This window comes from Camelina sativa, chromosome 12 (assembly GCF_000633955.1).
Source record: "Camelina sativa cultivar DH55 chromosome 12, Cs, whole genome shotgun sequence".
Classification (NCBI taxonomy): domain Eukaryota; kingdom Viridiplantae; phylum Streptophyta; class Magnoliopsida; order Brassicales; family Brassicaceae; genus Camelina; species Camelina sativa.
The window spans coordinates 23,194,439-23,205,375 of record NC_025696.1 but is presented as its reverse complement, the minus strand read 5'-3'; the positions used below and the strand labels follow the sequence as shown (position 1 = coordinate 23,205,375).

Genomic DNA, 10,937 nt, shown 5'->3' with positions numbered 1-10,937 from the left:
ACGGACAAGTGTCTCCCATTTTATCAACTCCTTCGGGGCAATAAAGACTTTCATTGGGACGACGCCTGTGAGGCTGCCTTCGNGTCACAGGAGGTTCAGAGGAACGATCCTCTAAACCGCCGCCTGTTCAGCGACCCGCCGTCTTCGACTTTCCGATTCCCGAACCAGCACGTACCATCCGTACTAGCATCAGGGACGCAGCCTCAGCTGGGGCAATCCTCTCAGAGAAATCCAGCCACACCTTCCTGCTCCGAGCTGGAGGAAATGGACCTCAGGATCAAAGCTATGGGGTCCCTCCTCCACCGAGCTGTAAGCTCGGCACCTGAGATAACAGAATGTTCGAGGCCACGCAGCGATCTCCATTCACCCAGCGCATCTTGGGAACATATGTCCCGAACATAAAGATAAGGGTTCCAACTTACGATGGAACGAAGGATCCAGTGCAGCACTTGACCTCGTTCATGGCTACTATCGCAAAAGCTAGGTTCACCGAGGAACAGAAGGACGCCGGCCAGTGCCAACTGTTTGTCGACAGTTTGATTGAGAACGCTCTAATATGGTTTTCTCATATCCCTCCCGGCACTATCGACTGTTTCGAACAACTGTCGACAGCCTTCTTGCGAAATTATCGGGTGTTTATAGAACGCAACGCTTCCAGCGCCGAACTATGGGAAATAGTCCAAGAGCCCGACGAACCCCTGCGAAAGTACCTCACCCGATTCAAGGAAAAATATGCCACCATAACGGTCGCTGAGGACGTCGCAATCGCTGCTTTCAAGAAAGGACTCATTCCCGGATCCCGACTGCACGTAGATCTCAATATCAGGGAAGCCACTGACCTGGACGAAGCCCTTCACCGAGGATCTCGCGTCGCTTATGTGGAGGAAGCTCCCTCCTCCTCGCCCGGCCGTGGCCAAAGAAAAAAATCGGGACACCTATCAGGAACCTCGGAAGCATCACGACCAGAGGGACCCCAAGCGCGGAGTAGTCAACGCGATATCCGAGGACGAAGGACAGAACACCGCTTCTCCCGATGCACAAGAGGAGCTGTACTGCGATTTTCATATGTTCGGCGGCCATTCAACAGCCGAGTGTAAGCACCTGTCCAATTATTTATATGAGAAGTACCTGTCCGGTGAAATCAAAGCTGTCTATCAACCAAAAGCTTCTCGCGGCGGCCGCAGTGGCAGAGGTCGAGGAGGAAGGTTCGGGCGATCCAACCCCGGCCGAGGTCAGAAGGGCACCAAACAATCCGATAACGCACCAGATACTCCGCAGCAACCACCCCCCGCTGAGCAACAGGCGCCGGCGCCAGTGGAAGTCCTCCAGACGCCGTCCAAGCGTCAAAAGGGACAGCAGAGCGATCAGGCGGCACCTCGGGGTCGTATCTCTATGATCATCGGTCAGACCGATGAATGCCCAGATTCCGTACGAGCCCTGAAAAAGCGAGCGCGTCAGATCTGCAATGTCCAGGCAATTTCCGAAGAAGAGGCGCTAAGCACAGACCCCATCGCGTTCACGGCAGAAGACGCCAAGGGGATCCACCACCCTCATAACGACCCCCTAGTGGTGGAAGTCAGAATGGGCGAGTTCGACGTAGAACGCGTCTTAGTGGACACCGGTAGCACGGTTAACGTCCTGTTCTCGCAAACACTGGAGAAAATGGGCGTCACGCCAGAACAAATCAAACCAGGGGGGAGAACGCTGACCGGGTACGACGGCGTCGCCAAAACATCGATGGGCGACGTGAAACTACAAGTCCAAGCCGGTGGCGTAGCACGTAAGACCAAGTTCGTGGTCATAGACGCCCCACCAATCTACAACGCCATCTTGGGTTCACCTTGGATCTACTCTATGCAAGCAGTTCCTTCCACCTACCATCTTTGTCAGAAATTCCCAACGGCTGCGGGAATTTATACGTTGTATGGCGACCAGAAGATGGCTAGGACCTGCTCCGTCCTCGAGAAAAAGCAAAGACGGAAGGACGACGCATAGCAATTACAGGGTGAGGATCACACAGTGGATCCTCACAAACCAGAGCGAGATCGGCTGAAGGCCACAGGATGCCGGATTGTACAAGTCAACATCGACGAAGTAGACTCCTCCCGGACTGTCAGAATCGGGGCTGAGCTCGATGAAAAATTCGAGACCGAGCTGGTGGCATTTCTAAAGAACGGCAAATGGCGAGTCTGCGTTGACTTCACCGACCTCAATAAGGCATGTCCCACGGACTGCTTCCCGTTACCTCATATCGACCGACTCGTGGAGGCCACAGCAGACAACCAACTCCTCTCGTTCATGGACACGTTCTCCGGATATAGCCAGATCGCAATGAACCTAGCCGATCGCGAGAAAACCGCGTTCATCACGGATAGAGGAACCTACTGCTACAAGGTGATGCCATTCGGTCTGAAAAACGCAGGGGCGACCTACCAACGCCTGGTCAACACGATGTTCACCGACCTGTTAGGGAAAACGATGGAAGTCTACATTGACGACATGCTGGTCAAATCCCTTATAGCAGACCAACACGTTCAGCACCTCGCCGAATGCTTCGACATCCTAGACCGATTCCAGATGAAGTTAAATCCCACCAAGTGCACTTTCGGGGTTACCTCGGGGGAATTCTTGGGATATATCGTCACAGAACGCGGAATCGAGGCGAACCCAAAACAGATCGAAGCGGTNCTCAAGAACAGGAAGATTCTGAACAGTAGGAACGAAATCCTCACTCCTAGCAAGCTTCTAACTCTTTCCCAGCTCCAAAACTCTCAGGAACAGCAAGTAATCTCCCAAACTTCTCCCAAAAGCTTAAGAACTCTCTCTCCTTTCTTTTCCTCTCAAAAGCGGCGAGTACAAACAAATAATACGACCTAGGGTCGTTTTTTCCCCTTTTACACACGATTTTAGGGATTTTAATTGAACCAAACCAAACCAAATTCGGCAATTAAATCAAACCGGTCGAACCCAGAAATTAGTGGTGTCGATCGATGCTTAACAGGTCGAGTTGCCACGCTAAACCGTTTCATTGCCCGATCGACGGACAAGTGTCTCCCATTTTATCAACTCCTTCGGGGCAATAAAGACTTTCATTGGGACGACGCCTGTGAGGCTGCCTTCGGACAGCTCAAGCAGTACCTGACCAATCAGCCGGTGCTCGTAAAGCCTGAGGAGGGAGAAACACTATACCTCTACATCTCCGTCTCCAGCTCGGCGGTAAGCGGAGTGCTAGTCCGAGATGACCGCGGTGATCAGCGACCAATATTTTACACAAGCAAGGCTCTCAACGACGCGGAGACACGCTATCCAACCTTGGAGAAACTCGCTCTCGCCTTGATCGTCGCCGCTCGGAAGCTACGACCTTACTTCCAATCGCACTCCATTGTCGTGTTAACCGACCAGCCGCTCCGAACGATCCTTCACAGCCCCCTTCAGTCCGGGCAAATAGTGAAGTGGGCAATCGAGGTAAGCGAGTACGATATCGAATATCGTTATCGCCTGAGCTTGAAGAGACCGTACCAAAGGAAGAACCCTGGACTTTGTTTACCGACAGCTCCTCTTCCAACCAAGGATCTGGCATCGGGATTATACTCCGATCTCCAACGGGCGAAGTCCTTGAGCAAGCTATAAAACTCGGCTTCAAGGCATCAAACAACGAGTCTGAGTACGAAGCCGTCCTCGCTGGACTGCGACTAGCTCAAGGTTTGGGAGTAACTAGCATCCGAGTGTTCTCCGACTCCCAGCTAGTGGTTAGCCAGTTTAGTGGGGAGTACGGTGCTAAAAACGGGCGCATGGAGGCATATCGCCAGTTACTCCGGACTCTCTCCACACAGTTCGCCTCGTTCGGGTTAATCAAAGTCCCGAGGAGCGAAAACGCGTCAGCAGACGCTCTCGCCACCCTGGCAAATTGTTCCGACCCAAGTCTATGACGGACGATCCCGATCGAATGTATCGAGGCTCCTAGCATCGACCACTCCGAAATGGCATACGCCATCAATAACGCCGCGGACCCAATGGAAGTTGATCCACCCATCCAGGAGCCCGTGGAAGTGATACAACCACCAGACGATTGGCTGCTTGAAATAAAGAAATACATCGAGGATGGCAAGGTCCCAGAGGATCGCTGGCAAGCTCGCCGTCTGAAGGCTCGGTGCGTACACTACGCCATGATGGGGGGCAGCCTCTTCCGACGCAGTTCGTCCGGAGTCCTTCTCACCTGCGTCGATCGGGAGGAAGCAGAACGAATAATGATGGAGGTCCACGAAGGTGATGGCGGAAACCACTCCTGAGGGCGCGCACTCGCACTGAAAATCAAGAAGGATGGTCACTACTGGCCAACCATGGTCGCCGATTGTGAGGTGTTTTCGGCGAAATGCGAGCCTTGCCAACGCCACGGACAGATGAAACATGTACCTCCCGAGCTGCTAAACACCGTTACTGTGCCGTACCCCTTTATGCGTTGGGCGATGGATCTCGTCGGCCCATTACCCCCATCGAGGTCAAAGAAGTTCCTCTTGGTCCTGACCGATTATTTCACCAAATGGGTGGAAGCAGAGTAATTCAACAAGATACAATCGCTGTACGTCACCAACTTCATCTGGAAAAACATTATCTGTCGCCATGGGCTCCCTTACGAAATCGTCACCGACAACGGGACACAGTTCACCTCAATGATCACCAGACGCTTCTTAGGCAAATGGGGAATACGCTTGAGCACTTCGACCCCTTGATATCCTCAGGGAAACGGCCAAGCCGAGGCGACCAACAAAACCATCATAGACGGGCTGAAAAAGCGTCTCGGACTCAAGAAAGAAGCATGGGAAGATCAACTCGACGGCGTGCTTTGGTCCTACCGGACTACCCCTCGCAGANCCACCAGACGATTGGCTGCTTGAAATAAAGAAATACATCGAGGATGGCAAGGTCCCAGAGGATCGCTGGCAAGCTCGCCGTCTGAAGGCTCGGTGCGTACACTACGCCATGATGGGGGGCAGCCTCTTCCGACGCAGTTCGTCCGGAGTCCTTCTCACCTGCGTCGATCGGGAGGAAGCAGAACGAATAATGATGGAGGTCCACGAAGGTGATGGCGGAAACCACTCCTGAGGGCGCGCACTCGCACTGAAAATCAAGAAGGATGGTCACTACTGGCCAACCATGGTCGCCGATTGTGAGGTGTTTTCGGCGAAATGCGAGCCTTGCCAACGCCACGGACAGATGAAACATGTACCTCCCGAGCTGCTAAACACCGTTACTGTGCCGTACCCCTTTATGCGTTGGGCGATGGATCTCGTCGGCCCATTACCCCCATCGAGGTCAAAGAAGTTCCTCTTGGTCCTGACCGATTATTTCACCAAATGGGTGGAAGCAGAGTAATTAAACAAGATACAATCGCTGTACGTCACCAACTTCATCTGGAAAAACATTATCTGTCGCCATGGGCTCCCTTACGAAATCGTCACCGACAACGGGACACAGTTCACCTCAATGATCACCAGACGCTTCTTAGGCAAATGGGGAATACGCTTGAGCACTTCGACCCCTTGATATCCTCAGGGAAACGGCCAAGCCGAGGCGACCAACAAAACCATCATAGACGGGCTGAAAAAGCGTCTCGGACTCAAGAAAGGAGCATGGGCAGATCAACTCAACGGCGTGCTTTGGTCCTACCGGACTACCCCTCGCAGAGCCACGGGGCTATCCCCATTTGCATTAGCATACGGCATCGAAGCTCTAGCTCCAGCCGAGGCTGGAGTGCCTACATTGCGCCGCGCTATGCTAGTCAACGATTCCGAGCTCAACGACAGCATGATGCTAGATAACATTGACTTCGCCGAGGAACTGCGCGATCAAGCTCTCGTCCGTATCNTACACTACGCCATGATGGGGGGCAGCCTCTTCCGACGCAGTTCGTCCGGAGTCCTTCTCACCTGCGTCGNTTGCCGCATCCAAATACTATAACTAAGCCGTTCGCCAGCGCAGGTTTAACGAGGGCGACCTGGTATTACGTGAGGTGTACAAGAATACAAAGGAGGTCAACGCTGGCAAGCTCGGCGCTCGCTGGGAAGGGCCGTATCTCATCTCCAAAGTAATTCGCCCAGGAGTGTANGTGTTTTCGGCGAAATGCGAGCCTTGCCAACGCCACGGACAGATGAAACATGTACCTCCCGAGCTGCTAAACACCGTTACTGTGCCGTACCCCTTTATGCGTTGGGCGATGGATCTCGTCGGCCCATTACCCCCATCGAGGTCAAAGAAGTTCCTCTTGGTCCTGACCGATTATTTCACCAAATGGGTGGAAGCAGAGTAATTAAACAAGATACAATCGCTGTACGTCACCAACTTCATCTGGAAAAACATTATCTGTCGCCATGGGCTCCCTTACGAAATCGTCACCGACAACGGGACACAGTTCACCTCAATGATCACCAGACGCTTCTTAGGCAAATGGGGAATACGCTTGAGCACTTCGACCCCTTGATATCCTCAGGGAAACGGCCAAGCCGAGGCGACCAACAAAACCATCATAGACGGGCTGAAAAAGCGTCTCGGACTCAAGAAAGGAGCATGGGCAGATCAACTCAACGGCGTGCTTTGGTCCTACCGGACTACCCCTCGCAGAGCCACGGGGCTATCCCCATTTGCATTAGCATACGGCATCGAAGCTCTAGCTCCAGCCGAGGCTGGAGTGCCTACATTGCGCCGCGCTATGCTAGTCAACGATTCCGAGCTCAACGACAGCATGATGCTAGATAACATTGACTTCGCCGAGGAACTGCGCGATCAAGCTCTCGTCCGTATCCAGAATTACCAAAATGCCGCATCCAAATACTATAACAAAGCCGTTCGCCAGCGCAGGTTTAACGAGGGCGACATGGTATTACGTGAGGTGTACAAGAATACAAAGGAGGTCAACGCTGGCAAGCTCGGCGCTCGCTGGGAAGGGCCGTATCTCATCTCCAAAGTAATTCGCCCAGGAGTGTACGAGCTCCTGACCATGGAGGGCAAGCAAATCAAAAACTCTTGGAATGCGGCTCACCTCAAACGTTACTATTATTAGACCATTTGCTTAAAAATTCGGTTGTGAGAGTATGCACACTACGAACTACGACTGGCTTGATCCCGGATCTCGGGTACGTAGGCAGCCCTCGGTTTCATTCACGAGATTTCGAGGGCACAGCTAGAAAAAATAATAAGATTCCTTTTTTCCTAAAAGAACTTGTTATTCCATTTCATTTCTGCCATCTCGCCACATACAAAGAGTGTTCGACATCGGCATATCGCCTAAGAAAGATGAAACATAAAAACAAAAAGAAGGAACTACAAGCAATAAAAAGGTGACGATCTAATGCTGCGGTAGGTCTCTAGTCTCGGGAAGGCTGTTCCTGTTTTTCTATAACTGCCATAGGATCCAAACAAAAGCTGACTTTAGTTCATCAAGTGGATTCCCCAATTTCTTCGAGCTAAGAAGATGGATACGGCAGTGATTCAAATGACCGTTTTAACATATAAACTTTTTAGTAAAAAAGCTTCCGTGAAAAGGTTTTAATCATTAAGTATGTGTTATTAAAAAACTAATTAAAAACAAAACCATTTAGACTTTTTTTTTGTCTTCTTTAAATAAAATTTCGTATTAAATTAAGATTTTGATATAAAATTGAAATAAAGAGATGTTGGTTCATTCGATAAAAGACTATGCGATTCTTTTTAATCAAGTAGCATACAGAATATGAGATATTTAGTGACTAACAACGTGGCATACGTAGTTCACCTCAGTGATCTTTCTTGATGCTTTTTAAATTACATTTGTAATACTTTGTATAAAATAAACATTGATGTCACACTTTTGTATGCACAAAAATCAGGAGTCACACGGAAATGATGAATCGGTTTAAGGCGTGGACATACACAGAGGGAGAGGTCCCACTGTTCCATGACGGCCCTGTGAATGACATTTACGGCATAGAAGGTCAATTCATGGACGAAATGTGCGTGGACGGCCCGAAGAGTAGAAGCCCTTTTCGGGCGGATCGCCCGGAGAATGCTCACGTTTTCTTCGTACCGTTTAGTGTCGCCAAGGTCATCCACTACGTCTACAAGCCCATCCGCTCTGTTGAAGGATTTTCGCGGACGCGCCTACACCGTCTTATAGAGGATTACGTTGACGTAGTTGCTACTAAGTATCCCTATTGGAACAGAAGCCAGGGAGGCGACCATTTCATGGTATCATGCCATGACTGGGTATGTATATTTTATACTCCCGCATTTCTTTTTCACCGTTGAGACATCTTAAATTAAGATCTTAGATAGTTTTTGTAATTAGTAAAACCAACTTGGCTAAGCCGTAATACATCCCACGACAATTTTATTTTATCTTTTCCTTATAGAATGATATATATATAATTTATTAGGTTTTAATATTCACAGTCTATTAATTAAAAGTAGGGAGATTCTCAAAAATAGCACTAAAATAAGTATTTTTTACAAACTTAGCACAACATCTCTAAAATTCCAAAAATAGCACAATTAATCTTTCAAAATTAAATCCTAAATTCAAAATACTAAACCCTACCCATCAAAACTATACCCTAAATGTGAAATTGAGAACCCAAACCTAAAAAAAATTAATTTTAAAAATTAATTTTAAATATTCTAATGTGTTAAATTATGCTTTTTTGGAAATTTATGGAATGTGTGATATAATTGTCCATAAAACTAGTTTTAGTGCTGTTTTAGAGTATTTCTCTTAAAGTAACATATGTATATATATATATATATATATATATATATATATATATTTTAAGTTCGGTTGTTGTATACATTGTTGGCTTAAATTCAAATAAGCAAATACCTAGCTCCTTTGAGATTTTTAGTGCTGAATCATGAGTTTATTTTCAAATTTTTTTTTTCGGCAAAAACAAATTTCAATAGAATGAAAGAGTCATTAGAAAGACATACAGTAATAATTATAACACAATTATTACATACACAGATGTATATGCCATACAGTAAGAAAAATAAAGCATAATGTATATATTTTTTAGTCCATATACATCATAATCAAATGTATATATTCAATTTATTATACATATCTCTACATATTATAGATAAAAATTACTTAAGTTATTCTACATTCAATAAAATATATAAAATGGTAAACTATGATTAAACTATAATAAATGTGAAATATAATTAACATGGTTAATTTATGTATCATAATACAAAAAAATATTATATACCCGATAATCTTGTTAGATAATAGATACATAACGAAACAAGAAACGAATTAGAGAAATGATTTACGTATTGAAATTTGCCTGAAACTCTCCAACTTTGATATCATATATTAGTTTTGGTTTTCACGTAGTTGCTTGAATATTGTAATTTGGTTACTATTTAATCAAGAATCTATGATCTATTTTATAATTTTGCATAGAAATATGATTACTTTTTTTTTTGGTTGTTGTATATATAGGCACCAGACGTGATCGACGGGAATCCGAAATTATTTGAAAAATTCATAAGGGGACTTTGCAATGCTAACACCTCGGAAGGATTCCGGCCTAATGTGGACATATCTATTCCAGAGATCTACCTTCCTAAAGGTAAATTGGGTCCATCTTTTCTTGGAATATCACCGAGAATTCGATCTATACTCGCATTTTTTGCTGGAAGAAGTCACGGTGATATCCGAAAAATTTTATTTAAACATTGGAAAGAAATGGACAATGAAGTCCAAGTCTATGACCATCTTCCCCCGGAAAAAGACTATACAAAATTAATGGGAATGAGCAAGTTTTGTCTCTGTCCGAGTGGTTGGGAAGTTGCTAGTCCAAGAGAGGTTGAGGCGATATACGCTGGTTGTGTACTGGTGATCATATCGGATAATTATTCATTACCATTCAGTGATGTGCTTAATTGGGATTCCTTCTCAATACAAATCCCTGTTTCCAGGATACCAGAGATCAAAACCATTCTACAGAGTGTCTCAATCGTTAGATACTTAAAGATGTATAAGAGAGTGTTAGAAGTGAAGAAGCATTTCGTACTGAATCGTCCAGCTAAACCCTACGATGTGATGCATATGATGCTTCACTCTATCTGGTTAAGGCGACTTAATCTTAGGCTTGGTACATAGTTTCCATTATTGTTTGTTTTGTTACAAATAAACTTTTAAGTGTCTAAATTCATATGAGTTACCATAGCTTTGTATTCTTTCTATAAATTTGCATAGTTATCTCTTGTATATATACACTACAACAAACATAAGATCAAAAATTTTCATGTCAATAAGAGAAACAAAGCATTTCTTATTCTTATTCTAACGTTCTTTTTTTTCTTCGTTATTGTGTTGTATTATGAACTATTGAGGACCCGTCCAATGTGCGGGTTTAAAGTTTTATAAATTATATTAAAATTTGTTGTACGTTATTTATAAAAATATATTTTTATATAGTACCATTTGACCAAATATATTTGTTTTAACTTTAATGTATGTTACTATTAAAAATATATTTTTTACACCTAAATATACTCTATGTTACAAATATATTCACCCACCTAGAAAATGTCTGTATGAACACATTAAGCCAACTATTTTACTTTCACGTCTGCATAGTTTTTTAATTACTAAAATTATTGGCTCAAAAAACATTTCGAATAAAAAATATATTACATAGTATACTAATCAATGATGTATAATCACAATAGTGTATGACCACCATGGAGAAAACCTCGGCTCCACCCTCATCTCTCATGGAGAAAACCTTGCGTCCAACCTCCACAACCATTGAGAGACCCTTGGCTCCGCCTTCCTCACTTGGAGAGATAACCTTTTGTCAAACCTCCTCCACCTTCCTCCCATGAGGAGATGACCTTTTGTCCAACCTTCTACACCATAGAGAGAACTTTGGCTCTGCCCTCCTCCTGTGTAGAGAGAA

General features: G+C 45.8%; 1 protein-coding gene across 1 annotated transcript in view; it reads left to right on the top strand.

The window, feature by feature from the left end:
* Positions 1-10,150, top strand: part of LOC104732483 (xylogalacturonan beta-1,3-xylosyltransferase-like) — a 24,100-nt gene extending 13,950 nt beyond the window's left edge. Inside the window, exons 3-4 of the mRNA XM_010452031.2 lie at positions 7,863-8,238; positions 9,473-10,150. Coding sequence (XP_010450333.1) covers positions 7,863-8,238; positions 9,473-10,135 — 1,039 coding nt within the window. The 3' untranslated portion in view covers positions 10,136-10,150. The remainder of the gene's footprint in view (positions 1-7,862; positions 8,239-9,472) is intronic.